This window comes from Narcine bancroftii, chromosome 3, assembly GCF_036971445.1.
Source record: "Narcine bancroftii isolate sNarBan1 chromosome 3, sNarBan1.hap1, whole genome shotgun sequence".
In the NCBI taxonomy this organism is placed as follows: Eukaryota; Metazoa; Chordata; class Chondrichthyes; order Torpediniformes; family Narcinidae; genus Narcine; species Narcine bancroftii.
In genome coordinates this window covers 1,704,006-1,726,668 of record NC_091471.1, presented here as the reverse complement: position 1 = coordinate 1,726,668, position 22,663 = coordinate 1,704,006, and the positions used below count along the sequence as shown (strand labels likewise).

Sequence of the window (22,663 nt, the reverse complement as noted above, 5' to 3'; positions counted from 1 at the left end):
CAGCAAGAAAAGCCAGGTGCCAGAAGTGCCTTAAAAAGGGCCACTTTGCTGCAGTCTGTAGGTCTAAAATGGCCGCCGGCAAACACAGTGCCTCGTGTGAAGCCCAATCGCCACTATCCCATTCAAACTCTTCTTCCCCAGAGCTCTCGTCTAATGAGAGCGAGGGCTCCCCTGCATGGCAACGCCTGACGTTACGGAGACGCCGAACCCGGAAGGGGCAGCCATCCTCGCAACCATGGTGTTGGCCCGCCTCTCGCCCCCGTGCGGAACACTCGACCCGGCCTCGGACCCGACTTTGGCAACCGCTGCTGCTGCCGCCGCCACAGCCACCCCCGTGGCCAACCAGGTACTCACCCTAGCGTCCATCGCCGACGACCGCCGGGGCCTGACCGCCGCGACCGACGACCTACCCACCACCAACCACGAGCAACTACAAACCCCACTACTTACCTTTCATACGCTGACGCCGCCACAACAGCACTTCCGAGAGGTCCTCCAACCTGCTCCTCCAGCGTTGACTATGTCTATTACGTCATCCCGTTGCATGATGTCATCCCGTTGCATGATGTCATCACGCGAAACTCCCCTGTCAACTGCTTCAATAACACTAAACCAGCAATGCTCTCATCCCCTCACCAGAGCAATGGAACTGATTAAAGTGCATGGACACTACACCAATTGCTTATTTGACTCTGGGTCAACTGACAGTTTTATCCAGCCAGATCTGGCCCTCCGTTGGGGACTTGACATTATCCCCACTACCCAGAGGATCTCATTAGCGACGAGATCGAACTCGACCGGGAAAAAGGGGTATTGCTTCGCCACGTTGGAAGTACAGGGCGTAACGGACACCCACTTCAAATTATTTGTCTTTCCCCAACTGTGCGCCCCAGTGTTGCTGGGATTAGACTTTCAGTGTCAGTTCCAAACGGTGTCCCTACACTTTGGGGGACCCCACGCCCCCCTCTCGATCTGTCATCGCCCCACACCCGAAGCACCCGAGCAACCCGCCCCCGTGGCCTGGGGCCAATCCTGTGGCCTTTCCATACTCCAGATTGCCCCACCAGCACTCTTCGCAAACCTCACCCCTGGCTGGAAACCTGTGGCCACCAAAAGTCGGCAATGTAGTTACGAAAACAGGCAATTCATTAGGAGTGAGGTGCGTAGATTGCTGGATGAGCAATCCAGTTCAAGTCCCTGGAGAGCACAGGTGGTGGTTGTCAAAAACGGGGAAAAACTACGAATGGTGGTCGACTATAGCCAGACCATTAACCGCTTCACGCTCCTGGATGCGTACCCCCTGCCACGCATCACGGATGTGGTGAACCAAATCATCCAATACCGCATATTCTCCACTATTGACCTACGTTCGGCCTACCACCAACTCCCGATCCGCTGTGAGGACCGACCATTCACGGCCTTCGAAGCGAATGGGCGGCTATATCAATTTCTCAGGGTACCATTCGGGGTCACGAATGGTGTCCCGGTCTTCCAGCAAGAAATGGACCGGATGGTGGACCAGAACGGGCTAACCGCTACCTTCTCGTACCTGTACAATAACTCCATCTGTGGCCACAACGCGCAGGACCATGACGCCAACCTAGACAAATTTCTTCAAACTGCCCGTCGGCTGAACCTGACATACAATTTGGACAAGCATGTCTTTCGGACCACACGACTCGCTATTCTAGGTTGCGTGGTGGAGAATGGGATAGTCATGCCAGATCCTGACCGCATACGTCACCTAATGGACTTACCCCCCTCCCCCCCATACCCAGAAAGCACTCAAATGCTGCCTGGGCCTTTTCTCGTATTACACCCAATGGGTTCCACACTACGCCGACAAGGCGCATCCTCTTATCAAGACCACCTCCTTTCCCCTCTCAGCCGAAGCCAGAGCGGCTTTCAATCGAATCAAATCTGACATCGACGCTGCACGCGATCAATGAGTCTGTCCCGTTTCAAGTCGCGAGCGATGCATCCGACTTCGCCCTGGCAGCCACCTTGAACAAGGCCGGTCGGCCTGTAGCCTTCTTCTCCAGAACCCTCCAGGGTCCAGAGAGTAGACACTCCTCGATCGAGAAGGAGGCCCAGGCCATAGTTGAAGCGGTGCGTCGTTGGAGACATTACCTCGCTGGGAGGTGCTTTACACTGTTGACTGATCAGCGGGCAGTCTCCTTCATGTTCAGCAACACCCAGCATGGTAAGATAAAAAACGACAAAATCGCCAGATGGAGAATCGAACTCTCCACCTTTAACTATGACATCCTGTACTAGCCTGGTAAGCTCAACGACCCGCCTGACGCGCTCTCCAGGGGGACGCGTGCCAGCATACAGATGAATGACAGACTACAGAAACTTCATGAGGCGCTCTGTCATCCAGGAGTCACTAGGTTTGCCCACTTTGTGAAGGCATGCAACCTACCCTACACGGTCGAGGAGATCCGCTCCATGACGCGAGCCTGTTCGGTGTGCGCTGAATGCAAGCCCCACTTCTTCCGTCCGAATAACTCCCACTTTATCAAAGCCACCCGCCCCTTCGAGCATCTTAGCGTAGACTTTAAGGGGCCCCTACTGTCGACCAACCGTAATACCTACATCCTTACGGCCATCGACAAGTACTCCCACTTCCCGTTCGCTGTGCCCTGCCCAGACACCACTGCCACGTCAGTGATACAGGCCCTTCACAGTATTTTCGCCATTTTCGGGTACCCCAATTCCATCCACATTGATAGGGGTCCTCATTCATGAGCGCAGAGCTGCAACAGTACCTTCTGGAGTGTGGTATGGCTTCAAGCAGGACCACGAGCTATAATCCACGTGGTAACGGCCAGGTCGAGAGGGAGAATGCCACCATCTGGAGAGCGGTTACACTGGCTCTCCGGTCTAAAGGTCTCCCCACCTCTCACTGGCAGGAGGTTCTCACTAGTGCCTTACACTCCATCTGCTCCCTCCTATGTACCGCAACAAATGCCACCCCCACGAAAGGATGTTCCTTTTCCCGAGGAAATCCGAATCAGGAACCACTGTACCGGCATGGCTCACCGTCCTTGGCCCCATCCTTTTGCGATGCCACGTCCGGCACTCAAAGAACGACCCCTTGGGCGACCAAGTGACTCTACTCCACGCGAACCCACATTACGCCTACGTTGAGTTCCCAGACGGGCGGGAGGACACTGTTTCGGTGCGGGACCTAGCTCAGGACGCGGTAGACCCAGCAACCCCCCCAACCCAACCTTCCCCAACTCTTTCTTCCCCAGGCCCCGTGCCACAACAGAAGGACCAACAGCACCCCAACGACCCGGACCACCCTGCCGACAACACGACTGGGAAATTGAGCGAAGGAGCGGTCACACCCGACGAGCCCGCTGGCGACACCACTCCAGCAACCCCAATCCCGGCACCATGGCGGTCACGCCGGATGGTCAGACCCCCTGACCTCTACAGTCCTTAACCTATCCCTTCCTTTCATTCTCTCCCTCGTTTTTTGTTTTTTTTTTCCAGGGTCAGTTCTCCAAGAAGGGGTGAATGTGATCGTACAGATCTATCACCAATGTATATAGTGTATATAGTTACAGTATCTAGACTGTACTTACAGCGATTGGCTGAGAGCTAAGCCACGCCTACTGTCTGGGCCTTAAAGGGTTGTGTCCCTAGCCAGGTCGGATCATTCCGGACTGGTCGGCCACCTGTGAAGAGCTCCTGTCTTTTGCTAATAAAAACCTTGGTTTGGATCAACAAATTCAGGCACAGATGAGCACAGTAAAATCCCCAGTATCTGGCACTTTCAGGGATTGCGAATGCAAAATATGTGAATTTTCCGGTTGCCTGAGACAGCTTCTTACAATGCCCAATTAATACACCTGCATTAAGAATAAACAGTTTAAAAGACAAAAGACAGTGAAATATGTAAAGTAATTTGAAAAAACATCAGTATTGTAGTCCTTAATTTTGTGAAGTTCACTCTAATCAGATAATTCCCGTAACTTACAAAGTTTAAATTCAAACTCCAGTTGCTGGTGCTGGTTACACTACCACTACGTTAACCATGCCACCATCATAAGACGTTGGTGCGGCCTGTGTGCAGTTCTGGTCGCCTAATTATAGGAAGGATATAAACAGAGTGGAGAGAGTGCAGAGAAGGTTTACCAGAATGTTACCTGGGTTTAAGCATCTGGAGTATGGGGAGAGATTGGACAGATTGGGTCTTTATTCTTTGGAGCGTAGAAGGTTGAGAGGGGATTTGATAGAAGTATTTAAGATTATGAAAGGGATAGACAGAATGGATGTGGATAGACTATTTCCGTTAAGAGGAGGAAAGATTAAAACAAGAGGAAATGAGTTAAGAATTAAGGGGCAGAGGTTTAGAGGTAACATGAGGGGGGACTTCTTTACTCAGAGAGTGGTAGCCGTGTGGAATGAGCTTCCGGGAGAAATAGTGGCGGCGGAGTCAATTGTATTATTTAAGAAAAGGTTGGACAGGTATATGGATGAGAGGAAGATGGAGGGTTATGGGCATTGTGCAGGTAGGTGGGACTAGAGAGGGGTGTTTGGTTCGGTGCGGACTAGAAGGGCCTAATGGCCTGTTTCCATGCTGTAATTGTTATATGTTATATGTTATATATGTTAATTAACTACCCTCCCCTCCAGTTTTTAGATAAAGCCTTGCTAATATACTTAATAAATATACAAATAAAGATAAATACTCTTACTAGGCAGAGATAGGGAGACACTTTAGGAGGAGTCGCCCCAGTTGTGAATGGCATTGGCCAGCACTTCATCCTGGGCGTCACCATTTTATTCAAATACAACTTTATTGAAACAGCTGCTGCGGGCAGAGCACGAACGGAGCACTCTGCTGGCTGAATGTTTGCTCCCATCTTCATCCAGGAATTGTCTGTTGCTTTGGAGAATATTTACTTTTACAAGTTTAAACTTTTATTATTTATTTATTTACTTATTCATTCATTCAAATATATTTATTTCTTTGATAACTTTTTTGCCAGTTGCTTGAATTTCGGATACCAGGGATTTTACTGTACATAGAACTATGATGTGTGGCCATTACAGACTTGGCTATCACAAGGACAGGATTGGATGATGCATGTTCCAGGGTTTAAATGTTTCAAAAGAGACCGAGAGGGAGGGAAAAGAGGGTGGGTGGCATTGCTAATCAGGGATAGTATCACAGTTACAGAAAGGGAATGATCGTCGACTGAGTTTGGGTAGGTGGAAGTCAGAAACAGGAAGGGAGCAATCCCTCTATTGTGAGTAGTCTATGGATCCCCCAAATAACCACTGGGACACTTGGGAGCAGATAAGTCAACAGATTTTGGAAAGATGCAAAAATAACAGACTTCAACTTCCTGAATTTTGACGGGCATCTCCTCAGTGAAAAGACAGTTAATTGGGGCAGAATTTGTCAGGGGTATCCAAGAAGGATTTCTGACATAATAAGTTAACAGGTCGACTGGAGGAGAGCCATATTAATCTAGTACTGGCTAATGAACCCATTAGGTTTCAGACCTCTCAGTGGGTGAGTATTTTGGAGACAGTGACCACAATCTTAAGGCTTTGGAAGCAAAAATCAGACAGGGATCTTAAGAATTATAAGATAGCCAGTCAAGAACTTAAATAGGAACTTAGAAGAGCTAGAAAGGGTCAAGGGAAGAACTTGGCAAATAGGATTAAGGAAAACACTCAAGGAATTCTTCAAGTAGGTGAAGAACAGGAAGATAACAAGAGAGAGGGTAATACCACAGGAATGAAGGTGAACTCAGTAGGAGGAGATCCTTAATGAATACTTTGTGTCAATGTTCAGGAGGAACGGTGACCTTGGGAATGTGAAGTCAGTGTAGAACAGTCTAATGTACTGGAGCAGGTTAAGGTGAAGGAGGAAATGTTGGGTCTTCTGAGAATCATTGGGGTAGATATCCTTGTGGCTGGACAAGATATGTTCAAAGTCACTACGAGAAATGAGGGAAGAGATTGCTGGGGTGTCTGATGATTTTTGCACACTGGTCACAGGATTGGTACCAAAGGCTTGGAGGGTGGCAAATACAGTGAAATGAACTGCAGGAAAGTGGAGAATGTTTAGGGGCCACTTGCTCAGGGTTTTGGATAGGTTTGTCCCACCAAGACAGGGAAAGGATAGTGGGGTAAAGGCACAATAGTTGACAAGAGAGGTGGGACAGCTAATTAGGAGGAAGAAGAAAGAATACATAAAGTTTAGGAAGTAAAATAAGGAAGTGCTCGGGGAAATTATCTCGTAGCTGGGAAGGAGCTTCGGAAAAAATTTGGGAGAGCTACAAAGGGGACATGAGAAACCCTTGGCCAGTTGGATTAAGGAAACCCCTAAAGCATGTGTGAAGAACAGAAGGTTGACTAGAGTGAAGGAAGGACTAATTAGGAATAAAGGGAGGGAACATGCCTGGAAGCAGAGGAGGTAGGAAGGTCCTAAATTCAGGATTCACTGGGGAGAGGATTCTTCATAAATGTGAAGTTAGTGTACAGGTTCTGGAACATGTTGAAGTTAAGTGCAGATATTTTATACAGTATCTGAGTAAATTATCTATTAATGATACTGTAGTGTCCCCCAGGACCAGATGGGATATTCCCCAGATTATTACAGGAAATGAGGGAAGAGATTGATGCAGTGTAGGCAAAGATCTTTGCAACCTCCTTGGCCACAGACAGGTCCTGGAGGATTGGAGAATGGCAAATGTTTAAGAAGAGTAAGAGGGAGAATCCTGGAATTATAGATCAATGAGTCATTGGTGGGCAAACTATTGGAGAGGATTCTTAGGGTCAGGATTTACGAGCATTTGGAGAAGTACACTCTTCTCAGGGATAGTCATCATGGCTTTGTGAGGGGCATGGCTGCTTGGATTTTGAATTGTTTGCCCACAAAAGACAGTAGCAGTAGTAGATGGAACATATTCTGACTGAAGGTCAGTGACTAGTAGCATTCCTCAAGGATCTGTTCAGAGACCCTGCTCTTAGTGATTTTTGATGGTGAAGGGTGAGTCAGTAAGTTTGCAGATGATATGAAGGTTGGAGGTATTGTGGATAAGGTAGAAGGTTGTTGTAGGTTGCAAAGGGAGACGGACAGTTTGCAGAATTGGGCAAGAAGTGGCAGATGGAGTCCAGTCCAGATAAGTGTGGTGATGCATTTTGGAAGATCAAACTTAAAGGTGGAGTCAAAGGCAGGATTCTTAGCAGTGTGGAGGTACAGAGGTATCTTGGGGTCCATAGTTGCCTCAAGGTCCCCGCACAAGTTCATAACAAGGGGTTAAGAAGGCTTATGGTGTGCTGGCCTTCATTAGTTGTGGGATTGAGTTCAAAGGTCATGAGGTAATGTTGCTGTAGAGCTCGTCGAAAGAACCAAAGACGTTGATCCAAACCAAGGCTTTTATTAGCAAAAGACAGGAGCTCTTCACAGGTGGCCGACCAGTCCGGAATGATCCGACCTGGCTAGGGACACAACCCTTTAAGGCTCAGACAATAGGCGTGGCTTAGCTCTCAGCCAATCGCTGTAAGCATAGTCTAGATACAGTAACTATATACACTATATACATTGGTGATAGATCTGTACTATCACATTCACCCCTTCTTGGAGAACTGACCCTGGAAAAAAAAACGAGGGAGAGAATGAAAGGAAGGGGTAAGTCAAGGAATGTAGCGGTCAGGGGGTCTGACCATCCGGCGTGACCGCCGTGGTGCCGGGATTAGGGTCGCTGGGATGGTGTCGCCAGCGGGCTCCGTCGCTCAATTACCCAGTCATGTTGTCGGCAGGGTGGCCTGGGTCGTTGGGGTGCTGTTGGTCCTTCTGTTGTGGCACGGGGCCTGGGGAAAAAAGAGTTGGGGAAGGTTGGGTTGGGGGGTTTGCTGGGTCTACCGCGTGCTGAGCTAGGTCCCGCACCGAAACAGTGTCCTCCCGCCCGTCTGGGAACTCAACGTAGGCGTAATGTGGGTTCGCGTGGAGTAGAGTCACTCGGTTGACCAAGGGGTCATTCTTTGAGTGCCAGACGTGGTGTCGCAAAAGGACAGGGCCAGGGACGGTGAGCCATGCCGGTAGAGTGGTTCCTGATTCGGATTTCCTCGGGAAAAGGAACATCCTTTCGTGGGGGGTGGCATTTGTTGCAGTACATAGGAAGGAGCGGATGGAGTGTAAGGCACTAGTGAGAACCTCCTGCCAGTGAGAGGTGGGGAGACCTTTAGACCGGAGAGCCAGTGTAACCGCTCTCCATATGGTGGCATTCTCCATCTCGACCTGGCCGTTACCGCATGGATTATAGCTCGTGGTCCTGCTTGAAGCGATACCACACTCCAGAAGGTACTGTTGCAGCTCCGCGCTCATGAATGAGGACCCCCTGTCACTGTGGATGGAATTGGAGTATCCGAAAATGGCGAAAATACTGTGAAGGGCCTGTATCACTGAGGTGGCAGTGGTGTTTGGGCAGGGCATAGTGAACGGGAAGCGGAGTACTCGTTGATGGCCGTACAGATGTAGGCATTACGGTTGGTCGACGGTAGGGGCCCCTTAAAGTCTACGCTAAGACGCTCGAAGGGGCGGGTGGCTTTGATAACGTGGGAGTTATCCGGACGGAACTGACACTGGAAGTTTAATCCCAGCAAGACTGGGGCGCACAATTGGGGAAGGATGAATAATTTTAAGTGGGTGACCGTTACGCCCTGTACTTCCAGCGTGGCGATGCAATATCCCTTTATCCCAGTCGAGTGCGACCTCGTCACTAATGAGATCCTTTGGGTAGTGGGGATAATGTCAAGTCCCCAACGGAGGGCCAGATCTGGCTGGATAAAGCTGTCAGTTGACCCAGAGTCAAATAAGCAATTGGTGTAGTGTCCATGCACTTTAATCAGTTCCATTGCTCTGGTGAGGGGATGAGAGCATTGCTGGTTTAGTGTTATTGAAGCAGTTGACAGGGGAGTTTTGCGCGATGACGTCACGCAACGGGATGACATCACGCAACGGGATGACGTAGTCAACGCTGGAGGAGCAGGTTGGAGGACCTCCCGGAAATGCTGTTGTGGCGGCGTCGGCGGGTGAATGGTAAGTAGTGGGGTTTGTAGTTGCTCGCGATTGGCGGTGGGTAGGTCATTGGTCGCGGCGGTCGGGCCCTGGCGGTCGTCGGCGATGGACGCTAGGGTGAGTACCTGGTTAGCCGCGAGGGTGGCTGTGGCGGCGGTACGGCGGCAGCAGCGGCGGTAGCGTCGGCCCCGGGGGTGTCTGCGGCGGCGGCAGCAGCGGCGGTAGCGTCGGCCCCGGGGGTGTCTGCGGCGGCGGCAGCAGCGGCGGTAGCGTCAAGTGTTCCGCACGGGGGCGAGAGGCGGACTAACACCATGGTTGTGAGGGTGGGCTGCCCCTTCCGGGTTCGGCGTCTCCATGACGTCAGGCGTTGCCATGCAGGGGAGCCCTCGCTCTCATTGGACGAGAGCTCTGGGGAAGAAGAGTTTGAATGCGATAGTGGCGGTTGGGCTTCACATGAGGCACTGTGTTTGCTGGTGGCCATTTTAGACCTACAGACTGCAGCAAAGTGGCCCTTTTTAAGGCACTTCTGGCACCTGGCTTTTCTTGCTGGGCACTGGGACCTGCTGTGTTTGTCCCTCCCGCAGAAATAATATTTTGGGTTCGCAGGGGGCAGGGTAGCAGCAGCCGACAGGCCGTCAGGGGTAGGGTAGAAGGGCACTCTACTCACATCAGAATGTGGGGTCCAGTCCCTAGAGAACTCGGTGGACTTTAAGGCTGCATCCTCCATTGTGATTGCAATCCGGGCCACGTCCTCTAGTTTTTCTACCCCTTGCTCGAGCAAGCGCAGCCTCACTTTGTTCGATCGGATCCCGGCCACATAGGCATCCCGGACGAGATCATTTGTGATCTCGGCAGCAGTTTTGTCCACACAGTTACAGTCCTTGCCCAATGCCTTTAATACTTGTAAATATGCCCTGCTGGACTCGCCGGGCTGTTGCTTCCTCGACGCAAGCACGAGCCAGGCATGAACTCTGTTCACCGGTTGATTATACAGTCCTTTTAGTACCTTTATGGCTGCGGTGTAAGTGGTCTCATCCTGGATGTTCTCGTAGACTCTCAAGGACACCATAGACAGCAATGCTGTTAGACACTGGTTATCCTCCTCCACCTCAATGAATCTCAGGAAGTTTTCAAAGTTCAGCAGCCAGAACTTAAAGGCTTTGAAGGCTGTAGCTGACTGTGGGCCGATGTCAAGTTTTTCTGGCCGAGTTAAACACTCCATCCCTTTCAAAAAAAATTCTTTTCGACGAACTCTACAATTTTATTAGCAAAAGACAGGAGCTCTTCACAGGTGGCCGACCAGTCCGGAATGATCCGACCTGGCTAGGGACACAACCCTTTAAGGCCCAGACAGTAGGTGTGGCTTAGCTCTCAATCAATCGCTGTAAGCATAGTCTAGATACAGTAGCTATATACACTATGTACATTGGTGATAGATCTGTACGATCACAGTTGCGTTTAAAACTCTGGTTAGACCACTGCACCATTTCATCAGATGCAAGGATCGACAATGAGATACACAACAGACTCGCCAAGGCAAATAGCGCCTTTGGAAGACTGCACAAAAGAGTCTGGAAAAACAACCAACTGAAAAACCTCACAAATATAAGCGTATACAGAGCCGTTATCATACCCACACTCCTGTTCGGCTCCGAATCATGGGTCCTCTACCGGCATCACCTACGGCTCCTAGAACGCTTCCACCAGCGTTGTCTCCGCTCCATCCTCAACATCCATTGGAGCGCTTTCATCCCTAACGTCGAAGTACTCGAGATGGCAGAGGTCGACAGCATCGAGTCCACGCTGCTGAAGATCCAGCTGCGCTGGGTGGGTCACGTCTCCAGAATGGAGAACCATCGCCTTCCCAAGATCGTGTTATATGGCGAGCTCTCCACTGGCCACCGTGACAGAGGTGCACCAAAGAAAAGGTACAAGGACTGCCTAAAGAAATCTCTTGGTGCCTGCCACATTGACCACCGCCACTGGGCTGATATCGCCTCAAACCGTGCATCTTGGCGCCTCACAGTTCGGCGGTTCTGGTCACCTCATCAGAGGAAGGAAATGGAAGGTTTAAAAAGGGTTGAGTGAGACAAAAACAAGGGGACATTGGTTAAGGGTGAAAGATGAAAGGTTGAAGCAGAACACTCAGGGTAATGTCTTCACTCAGAGGGTGTTGAAAGTGTGGAATGAGTTGGCAGGCAGAGGTGGTGGATGTGGGTTCAATGTCAACATTTAAGAGCAATTGGATAAGGACGGATGGTAGGGAGATGGAGGGCTATAGTCCATCTGGAGGTAGATGAGACTAGGTGGATAAATAGTTCAGCAGTAAGAAAAATGAAGGATTATGGGTGTGAAGCAGGGAAAAATTAGATTGTTGTATAGTTTTCAGAGGTTGGCACAACATTGTGGGCTGAAGGGCCTGTTTCTGTGCTGTTGTGTTCTGTGGTTATAAATGATACAGGGATGGGGGGGGTGGTGGGTTAGACTGCATTGTGATCTTTACTCAAGGTTCTGATACTGGATCTGGTCCTCTTCACATCATTGGTGGAATGATCTTCTGTGCTGTCACTTGAAGGGCCTCTGACAAACTGTTTCACTCATGTGACTCACTGTAATTAGAACTAAGCATTCTCCATCGAAACACAAGAATTTAAATTCCATGAGATGATGCCAGTTGGTCGTAGTGTGAGGTTTTTTTTCGCAGCTGTGTGCACAGCCAATCTTAAACATACCAGCTCTTCAGGTTTTCCCATCGTAAGCTTTTCAAATATAAGGAACAGATTTGACTTTTAATTAGGCCGGTTCTTTGCCCAGGTATCCCACATGATAATTACAGATGCATAGAGAGTAGCAGCAGACCTTTATGGGTAGAACTGAGGAATAGCAAGGGGCAGAAAACGTTAGTGGGGGTGGTATCTTGGCCTCCAAATAGTAGTGTAGAGGTGAGGGAAGGCGTTAAAAGAGAAATTAGAAAAGCGTGCAATAAGGGAACAGCCGTCATTATGGGAGACTTTAATTTGCATATAGATTGGACTAGTCAAATTGGTAAAAATACTGAGGAGGAGAAATTCCTTGAATGTTTACGGGACGGTTATCTAGACCAATATGCCGAGGAACCAACTCAGGAGCAGGCCATTTTAGATTGGGTATTATGCAATGATAAGGGGCTAATCAACAATCTTGTTGTACGAGGCCCTTTGGATAGGAGCGATCACAATATGATCGAATTCTCACTCGACATGGAGAGTGATGAAATTAAAACCGAGACTAAAGTCCTGAATTTAAATAAAGGGAATTATGATGGTATGAGACGGGAGTTGAGTAAGATTGATTGGGTGGTGTTTATGGGGGAGTCGACTGTGGATAGACAATGGAAAGCATTCACAGATCTAATGGAGAAATTGCAAAAAACCTTTTATGCCGGTTTGGCATAAAAATAAACCAAAAAAGGTGACTCAACCGTGGATAACAAGGGAAATTAGAGACAGCATTAGGTCCAAAGAGAGAGCATATCAATTGGCCAAAAAAAGTACCACAACCGAAGACTGGGAGCAGTTCAAGATGCACCAAAGGAGGACAAAGGGATTAATCAAGAGAGCAAAAATAAATTACGAAAGTAAGCTTGCGGCAAATATAAAAACCGACTGAAAAAGCTTTTATAAATATGTCAAGAGGAAAAGATTGGTGAAATCCAGAGTAGGTCCTTTGCAGTCAGAATCAGGGGAATATATAATGAGGAATAAGGAAATGGCAGACCAATTAAATTCTTACTTTAGTTCTGTTTTCACAAGAGAGGATACAAATAACCTCCCAAGGATGTTGGGAAACATAGCGACTAATGCAAGGGAGGAACTGAAAGAAATCAGTATCTCTAACGACATGGTCTTGGGGAAATTGATGGGATTGAAGGCAGATAAATCCCAAGGGCCTGATAATCTACATCCTAGGGTACTCAAGGAAGTGGCCATTCAGATAGCAGATGCTTTAAGAATTATTTTCCAGAACTCGATAGACTCAGGATCAGTACCCATGGATTGAGGGTAGCTAATGTTACCTCACTATTTAAAAAGGGGGGTAGAGAAAAAGCGGGGAATTATCAGCCGGTGAGCCTTACATCAGTAGTGGGCAAAATGATGGAATCCATTATTAAGGATGTAATAGCAGAGCATATGACTAGCAGAGAAGGGATCGGACGGAGTCAACATGGATTTACAAAAGGTAAATCGTGCTTGACAAATCTATTGGAATTCTTTGAGATGGTGACAGGTAAAATAGATGGGGGAGAGCCAGTGGATGTGGTGTACCTGGACTTCCAAAAGGCCTTCGATAGGGTCCCGCATAAACGACTGGCTTCCAAAATCAAGGCTCATAGGATTGGGGGCAAAGTATTGATGTGGATTGAGAACTGGCTGGCAGGTAGAAGACAGAGAGTTGGGATAAATGGCTCGTTTTCTGAATGGCAGGCGGTGACCAGTGGGATGCCGCAGGGATCTGTACTGGGACCCCAGCTGTTCACAATTTACATTAATGATCTGGATGAGGGGATTGGATGTAATATCTCCAAATTTGCTGATGACACTAAGCTAGGAGGGGTTGTGTGCACGGAAGAGGGGGTCAGGAAGCTCCAGTGTGATTTGGATAAATTGAGGGACTGGGCAGATACATGGCAAATGCACTACAATGTGGATAAATGTGAGGTTATCCACTTTGGTCATACAAACCGGGGGGGGGGGGGGGGGGGGGGAGGAGAGATTACTATTTGAATGGCAATAGATTAAGAGATGGGGAAGTGCAGAGAGACCTAGGGGTACTTGTACACCAGTCTCTGAAGGCGAGCATGCAGGTACAGCAGGCGGTTAAAAAGGCAAATGGTATGTTGGCCTTCATATCAAGAGGGTTTGAGTCTAGGAACAAGGATACCGTACTGTAGCTGTACAAGGCCTTGATGAGACCCCACCTAGAGTATTGTGTGCAGTTTTGGTTACCTTATCTAAGGAAGGATGTTCTTGCAATGGAGGGAGTGCAGAGGCGATTCACCAGGCTGATACCTGGAATGGCAGGAATGACTTATGAGGAAAGATTGCGCAAATTGGGATTGTACTCGCTGGAGTTTAGAAGATTGAGAGGGGATCTCATAGAGACCTATAAAATTCTGGCAGGACTGGACAGAATGGATGCAGATGGGATGTTTCCAAGGATGGGAAAATCGAGAACCCGGGACCATGGTTTGAGGATAATAGGCAAATCATTTAGGACCGAGATGAGGAGGAATTTCTTGACCCAGAGGGTGGTGAATCTGTGGAATTCATTGCCACAGAGGGCAGTAGAGGCAGGTTCATTAAATCTATTTAAGAGGGAATTAGATCTATTTCTTCAGTATAAGGGTATTAAAGGTTACGGAGAGAAGGCGGGGACGGGGTACTGAACTTTAAGATCAGCCATGATCTCTTTGAATGGCGGAGCAGGCTCGAAGGGTCGAATGACCTACTCCTGCTCCTATCTTCTATGTTTCTTTTAGCCCATGAGTCCGTGCTGAACACGAGGTCTAAATCAAACTGAAACTGCAGCTTGCATCTGATATCCTTCCATCCCCTTCATCTATGTGACTATCTAGAAGCTGCTTCAATGTTACTTTTGCATCCTTTGAAAACCATGGCACTCTCAAATGTTTGACTCTGCCTTTTATCCTAACATGAACATAAAGATTTTGTACCCTCAATATCTCACCTTTAAAAGACCTCCATTTCTCTACTACATCCTTCCCATAAAACAAATTGTCCCAATCCACTCCTCGTAAATCCTTTCTCATCTCCTCAAATCTAGCTTTTCCCCCACTCAAAAACCGCAACCTTAGGCCCTGACCTATCTTTTTACATAATTACATTGAAGCTAATGCCACGATGACCACTGGACCTGAAGTGCTCCCCAACACATCCCTCCATCACCTGACCTATCTCATTCCCCAACAGTAGATCCAATGCTGCCCCTTCTCTAGTTAGTACCTCTACATATTGCTGTATAAAACTATCCTGCACACATTTTACAAACTCCAATCCATCCAGCCATTTCACAGAATGGGATACCCAATCTATATTTGAAAAATTAAAATCTCCCACAATCACAACCTTGTGCTTATTACAAACACCTGCTATCTCCCAACAAATTTGCTCCTCTCGTTCTTGCTCCCCATTAGGTGGTCTATAATACACCCCCATAAGTGTGACTACCCCTTTCCCATTGCTCAGTTCCATCCACACAGCCTCCCTTGACGAACCCTCTAATCTATCCTGCCTAAGCATCGTGTAATATTTTCCCTGACAAGCAATGCTACACCACCCCCTCTTGCCCCTCCAATTTTATCACACCTAAACCAATGAAATCTAGATTGATTTAGCTGTGAATGGCATCCCTCCTGTAACCATTTCACTAATCATTACCACGTCATACTGCCAAGTGTCTAACCACACCCTCAGCTCATCCACTTTCCTTTTAATGCTCCTAGCATTAAAGTATATGCATTTCTGAGATTTCCCGCTATTTTCCCCTATCTTTACAAGCAACTCTATTATATTCTTTTACTATTATCTCCCCCCATCTTCGAACAGAGCATCTTCCTTCTCTATCACCTGTTACATTGGTTACCCTGATGGTCCAAACGATATCTGGACCACAACATGGAAACTTTTTCTTCAATAGATGCAGTTCCTCTGAAACTGCCAATGTTTGACCAAGCAGAAGCCCAATTCCAGTTGGGGCAGGTAACATCTGATTCCACGCGGTACTACTGTGTAGTAAGTGCCCTGGACCGAGTTTCCGGTTTCTGCAGCAGCCCCTAGAGGAGGGCAAGTACATGGCACTAAAGAGTCTGCTCATCCATACCTTTGGCCTCTCACAACGTGAGCGAGAAACCCACTTTGATGGCTTGGTGGACAGGACCCCTTCCGCCCTCGTGAATGAAATGCTGGCACTAGCGGAAGGGCATAGGCTCTGCCTCGTGTTTTAGCAGGCTTTCTTGGAGCAATTTCCAGAAGATATCCACATGCTGTTGGCCAATAAGGATTTCAGTGACCCAAGGAGAGTCGCAGCCTGTGCTGACATTCTATGGTGGGCTAAGCAAGAAAATGTGGCATCTGTAGGACAGGTCACCAGATCCCGTTCACAGCAGCACTACTGTGCAACTCCAACATTAGACTTGCAGCTGGGTCACTCAAATCCGTTGTCTGACTGCCAGTCACCAGGAGACAATGGGACGAAGATAGCACCCATTGGTGTTTCTACCATCAATGATGGGGCACAGAAGCTCACCTGTACATTTCAGGGAAAATGCCGGGGCCAGACATCGCTAATTTGCTGCGGCGGTTGGCCATCAAGAAAGCCTTTTATATGTCTGGGATAGACATTGCGGCCGGCATTTCTTGGTGGATACAAGGGCTGAGATCAGCTTGGTACCCCCATTGGGGCATGACACGTGTAACAGAAAACCCGGGGCATCATTAAAAGCCGCAAACTGCAGTGCTATCCAGACATTTGGCACGCGTAGGATCCTGCTTCAGTTCGGCGATACTAAGTTCACGTGGACATTCACATTGGCCAGGGTCGCACGACCACTACTGGGAGCTCATTTTCTCAGAGGACATGGCCTGCTGGCTGATCGGGACGAAGGCTCGTTCATACCAAAACTTTCCAGACCTTCACCCTAGGTGAGGCCAAGCTTCCATTCCCCATTTAGACTCTGTTACCAGATTGTTTGTCGAATTCCCCACAATAATTATGCTGCAATTCACCTTGGCGATGCCAAAGCATGAGGTTCAGCACCACATACTGACCGAAGGGCCTCCGCTGCCTGACCAAGCCTGCAGGCTCCATCCTGATAAAATTCATCTGGCCAAAGAATGAGTTTGAAAGGATGGTGGAAATGGGTATTGTACAATGGTCTGATAGTTCCTGGGCCTCCTGCTCCACATGGTACCTAAGGCTGCAGGTGGATGGAGACCCTGCAGTGATTACCGCAGGTTGAACGAGCTTACTGCACCAGATCGCTACCCAGTACTGGATTTACAGGACCACACCCAACCTGCAGGGAGCCCAGATCTTTTCCAAGGTGGACCTGGTCCAGAGGTATCATCAAATCCTGGTCCACTAGATGACATTCCAAAAGACCTTTAGCCTTTTTGAATTCAGAAGGATGCCTTTTGGGCTCAAGAACGCCACGCAGACTTTTAATAGTCAGAGTGGGACGCGATCTCAACTTTACCTTCGTCTACCTAGAGGATGTACTTATCACTAGCCTCAGTCGTCAGGAACATCTGAGCCACCTACGCAAGCTTTTCACTTGTTTGAATGAGTTTGGGCTGACCATCAACCCAGCAAGTGTCAATTTGGGTTAGTGACCATTGACTTTCTGGGCCAAAGAATTGACAAATACAGAGCAAAGCCATTACCGCAAAGGTCAAGGTGATCTGGGCATTCGCTAAGCCCAGCACAGTTAAAGGCCTCCAGGAGTTCGTTGGAATGGTGATCTTTTATCGCTGGTTTCTATCATCAGTGGCTCACATCATGCACCTCCGCTTCGCCCTGGTGTCAGGCAAGGCAAGGGATATCACTTGGAACAAAGGATCATCGGTAGCATTCGAGAACACCAAGGAAGCACTCGATAAAGCTGCATTCTGGTCCACTCAAGAACGGATGTCCCAACAGCCCTGACAGTGGATGTGTCCTGTACGGCAGTAGGAGGGGGGCTTGAACAGTACATCGATGGGCATTGGAAGTCATTGACTTTCTTTAGCGACCAGAACTCAAGTATCTAGATTGAGACTTGTTGGCCCTTTTCCTCGCTATCAAACATTTAAAGAAGGCAAGCATTTCACAGTTTTTACAGGCCACAAGCCGTTTACATTTGCCTTCACTAAGGTATCAGATCCCTGGTTGACTTGTCCTCAGAGATATTTATCATATATTTCTGAGTTCACGACAGCCATTGAACACATCTCAGGAAAAGCTAATGTAGTGCCAGATGCGCTGTCTCACCTGGCCACACAATCCATGCACCTTAGCCCTATGTTGCACTTGCGAAAGTATAACAGGCAGACGAAGAAATTCCACATTACGGAACAGTAGACTTGAACCTGCAACTGGAAGAAATTTCATTAGGCCTGTGGGAGCTCAAACTCCTGTGTAATGTATCTACAGGTGGTTCTTGCCCAATTGTTCCAGTGGCCTGGAGATGGCAGGTATTTGACGGAGTACACGGATTGGCATATCCATGGATCAGAACAACTGTCCAGATGGTAGCCAACAGAATCAGTGATATATATAAGCCCAGCATGAAAGCCTGGAGGTGTCAGTCTTGCAATAGATTCGACATCATGTCCACCGACGTCTGTCACAGGTCAATATAGAATACTTCGCTACAGCCTCAGCAATCTCCTCATTTGCCTCTTTCAATAACCATGGATATTTCTAATCAGGCCCAGGGGATTTGCCCATTTTAATGCTCCTCAAAAGACTCAGTACCACCTCTTTCTTGATCTCAAAGTGTCCCAACACATGATCATTCTCTCTATCACTTTTCTTGTCCTTCTTTTTGGTCAACACTGATGCAAAGTGCTCACTTAGTACTTGGCCCACTTCCTCTAACTCCAGGAATAAATTGCTTCCTTTCTCGAGGCATCCTCTTTGTTTTTAATGTAAGTATAATACGCCACTCCAGTAACTTATCCATTATAATACCTAGTGTCGCCGAGAATATTCTCCCAGAATCACAGTGCGGCTTTCGCGCAAACAGAGGAACCACTGATATGGTCTTTGCCCTCAGACAGCTCCAAGAAAAGTGCAGAGAACAAAACAAAGGACTCTACATCACCTTTGTTGACCTCACCAAAGCCTTCGACACCGTGAGCAGGAAAGGGCTTTGGCAAATACTAGAGCACATCGGATGCCCCCCAAAGTTCCTCAACATGATTATCCAACTGCACGAAAACCAACAAGGTTGGGTCAGAGACAGCAATGAGCTCTCTGAACCCTTCTCCATTAACAATGGCGTGAAGCAAGGCTGTGTTCTCGCACCAACCCTCTTTTCAATCTTCTTCAGCATGATGCTGAACCAAGCCATGAAAGACCTCAACAATGAAGACGCTGTTTACATCCGGTACCGCATGGATGGCAGTCTCTTCAATCTGAGGCGCCTGAAAGCTCACACCAAGACACAAGAGAAACTTGTCCGTGAACTACTCTTTGCAGATGATGCCGCTTTAGTTGCCCATTCAGAGCTAGCTCTTCAGCGCTTGACGTCCTGTTTTGCGGAAACTGCCAAAATGTTTGGCCTGGAAGTCAGCCTGAAGAAAACTGAGGTCCTCCATCAGCAAGCTCCCCACCATGACTACCAGCCCCCCCACATCTCCATCGGACACACAAAACTCAAAACGGTCAACCAGTTTACCTATCTCGGCTGCACCATTTCATCAGATGCAAGGATCGACAATGAGATAGACAACAGACTCTCCAAGGCAAATAGCGCCTTTGGAAGACTACACAAAAGAGTCTGGAAAAACAACCAAATGAAAAACGTCACAAAGATTAGCATATACAGAGCCGTTGTCATACCCACACTCCTGTTCGGCTCCGAATCATGGGTCCTCTACCGGCATCACCTACGGCTCCTAGAATGCTTCAACCAGCGTTGTCTCCGCTCCATCCTCAAAATTCATTGGAGCGACTTCATCCCTAACATCGAAGTACTCGAGATGGCAGAGGCCGACAGCATCGAGTCCACGCTGCTGAAGATCCAGCTGCGCTGGGTGGGTCACGTCTCCAGAATGGAGGACCATCGCCTTCCCAAGATTGTGTTATATGGCGAGCTCTCCACTGGCCACCGTGACAGAGGTGCACCAAAGAAGAGGTACAAGGACTGCCTAAAGAAATCTCTTGGTGCCTGCCACATTGACCACCGCCAGTGGGCTGATATCGCTTCAAACCGTGCATCTTGGCGCCTCACAGTTCGGCGGGCAGCAACCTCCTTTGAAGAAGACCGCAGAGCCCACCTCACTGACAAAAGACAAAGGAGGAAAAACCCAACACCCAACCCCAACCAACCAATTTTCCCCTGCAACCGCTGCAACCGTGTCTGCCTGTCCCGCATCGGACTTGTCAGCCACAATCGAGCCTGCAGCTGACGTGGACTTTTACCCCCTCCATAAATCTTCATCCGCGAAGCCAAGCCAAGAAGATAGTTCAACATAGAACATAAAAACTACAGGCCTTTTGGCCCACAGTGTTGTACCGACCTCATAACTTACTCTTTAACAATGGACTAGAATTTCCCTTCTGTATAACCCTCCATTTTTATCAATTCCATCTACTTATCGAATACTCTTTTAGAAGATCCTATTGTACCTGCCTCTACCACAGTTGCTGGCAACGTATACCATGCATCTACCACATGCTTTGAAAAACTTAGTGCTTACATCCCCCCCCCACACCTCTACTTACTCCCAAGCATCTTAAAACTATGCCACTCATATTAACCATTTCAGCCCTAAGAAAAGGTTTCTGGCCATCCTCATGATCAATGTCTGTTATCATCTTGTCACCTCTATCAGGTATTATGACCCCAAAGGACCCCAAAACCCAGATGCAATAGACATTCACCAAGACAAGTAGTTACTTAAACAAAAATTGTTTTTAATTATCTTTAATCATGAAAACAGAATCAAACTTTAACTTATCTCTATTAACTTAACTAACCCAAATTAACCCCCTTCTAATTCTAAGCGCATGTGTATGTGATATGTGTGTAAATTTAAGAAAAGTTCTTTGGTTCACAGTTCAATCTCACTTCTCCTTCTTCCAAGTTCACGGGTTGCAGGCAATTCTTATACTGTGCACAGAATTTAACATATATAAAGTTCACATATATAAAGCATCAGATCGATAGCACTTCCAGCCATCTGCCGCTCTGGAGTTCTTTTCTTCAGTTCCAACCAGCTTCCTGGCTTGCCCTATTCAGCTGCTTTCAGTGTCACCCACACTGGCTGAGAGAGCTTGTTTCACCTCTCTCTCTCTCTCTCTCTCTCTAAGACTGCTAGAGAGCCCATGTGACTCTCTCACTTGCCACAAAACCCCCACCTTCTTCAGCAAACCACAGGAGTTATCTTTCTTGGTCAAGCTGTTGCCTTTAGGTAAACAAAGCCAAGGAGTGACCTTTCTGTGAGTACTAAAGATACTTGCAAACAGCCAGAGTGTCTCCATTCCAAAACAATAGTCTATTCATTTTATGATGTCATTTCAATTCGCACCTACTTGTGAAATGTGCATAGCATTCTCCATAGTTTCTGTAAAGTCCACTGAATATGAATTCTTCAGTATTTCAAATAAGATCTGTTTTAAAATGTGAGTATGTATGTAACCTACTCTAAGTTTACCAATTTTTCTCCCAAATATATATACATTACACAGGTCACTTCTCACCCTCTATTGCTCCAAGGAGAAAAGACTAAATTCTCTATTGTCAGAAAGCATGCTCTCCAATACAGGCAGCATCCTCTGCATCCTTTCGATAGCATACACATCCTTCCTTTAGTGAGGTGACCACAACTGAACGCAATATTCCAAGTGAACTCTAAAGTCTTGTATAGCTGTAACATTGCCTCGTGGTCCTTGAACTTGATTCTATAGTTAATGAAGGCCAACACACCTTCACGACAATGCTAACAACCAGTGCAGCAGCTCTGAGTGCCCTATGGACACATACCCCAAGATCTGCTCAGAGTCCTCCCATTAACATTGTATTCTGACTACCAAAATTAACCACCTTACACTTTTAAACTCCATCTGCCATTTCTCAGCCCAGCTTTGGATCCTATCAATATCTCTCGGTAACCTCAGGCAACTCTCCAGACTGTCCATAACACTACCGTACCGACCTTCAATTAATCTGCAAACTTACTAAACTATCCTTGTATGTTTGTGTGTTTTGCACCAAGGACTGGAGAATGCTGTTTCATCATGTTGAACAATCAGATGACAAAATCTTGACTTGTCTCACCTTTAATCTGTATAGGTTCCACAACATTACCACTTATTTGTGTCACTTCGAGAGACTTTGTGCCAGTTTTCTGAGCAAACACAGATGCAAAGAAGATCTCTCCCATCTCTTTTGGCTTCATACAGAGCCGGTAATGCTGATTCTCAAGATGACCAATTTTGTCCTTTACTATTCTTTTGCTCTTAATATAGGAGAAATATTAGAGGATGCTTTTTCACTCAGCGAGTGGTGGCAGAATGGAATGATCTTCCAGTGGAGATAGTTGCATCAGGGTCCCTTCTGTCATTTAAGGGAAGGTTCGATATGTACATGAATGTGAGGAGGTTGGAGGGTTATTGGCGATGAGTGGGAGGGGAGATCTAGTGGAGTTGTTCAAGTGAACCAGTGCAGACTTGAAGGGCCGACGTGGCCTGTTTCCGCCCTGTAAATGGAGATATGGTGGTTATACCAGGATGAGGATGTAGACGGGTGGGTCAGTAAGTTTGTGGATAATACAAAGGTTGGAGTTGTGGATTGTGTTGAAGGTTGCATCACGATATAGACAGGATGTAGAGTTAGGTGGAAAAATG

The 22,663-nt window shown here is 47.7% G+C and overlaps 2 protein-coding genes across 7 annotated transcripts in view; one reads left to right on the top strand and one right to left on the bottom strand.

The window, feature by feature from the left end:
* mogs (mannosyl-oligosaccharide glucosidase) overlaps positions 1-22,663 on the top strand; it is a 125,464-nt gene that overhangs the window by 57,329 nt on the left and 45,472 nt on the right. The gene's annotated exons all lie outside the window — the stretch shown is intronic.
* Positions 7,453-10,340, bottom strand: LOC138756034 (uncharacterized). Its single transcript, XM_069922718.1, has 2 exons — positions 9,720-10,340; positions 7,453-7,845 (listed from the first exon to the last, which is right to left on the bottom strand). Exons 1-2 carry the CDS (start codon positions 10,272-10,274, stop codon positions 7,780-7,782), a joined length of 621 nt encoding a protein of 206 aa, XP_069778819.1. The 5' UTR covers positions 10,275-10,340; the 3' UTR covers positions 7,453-7,779.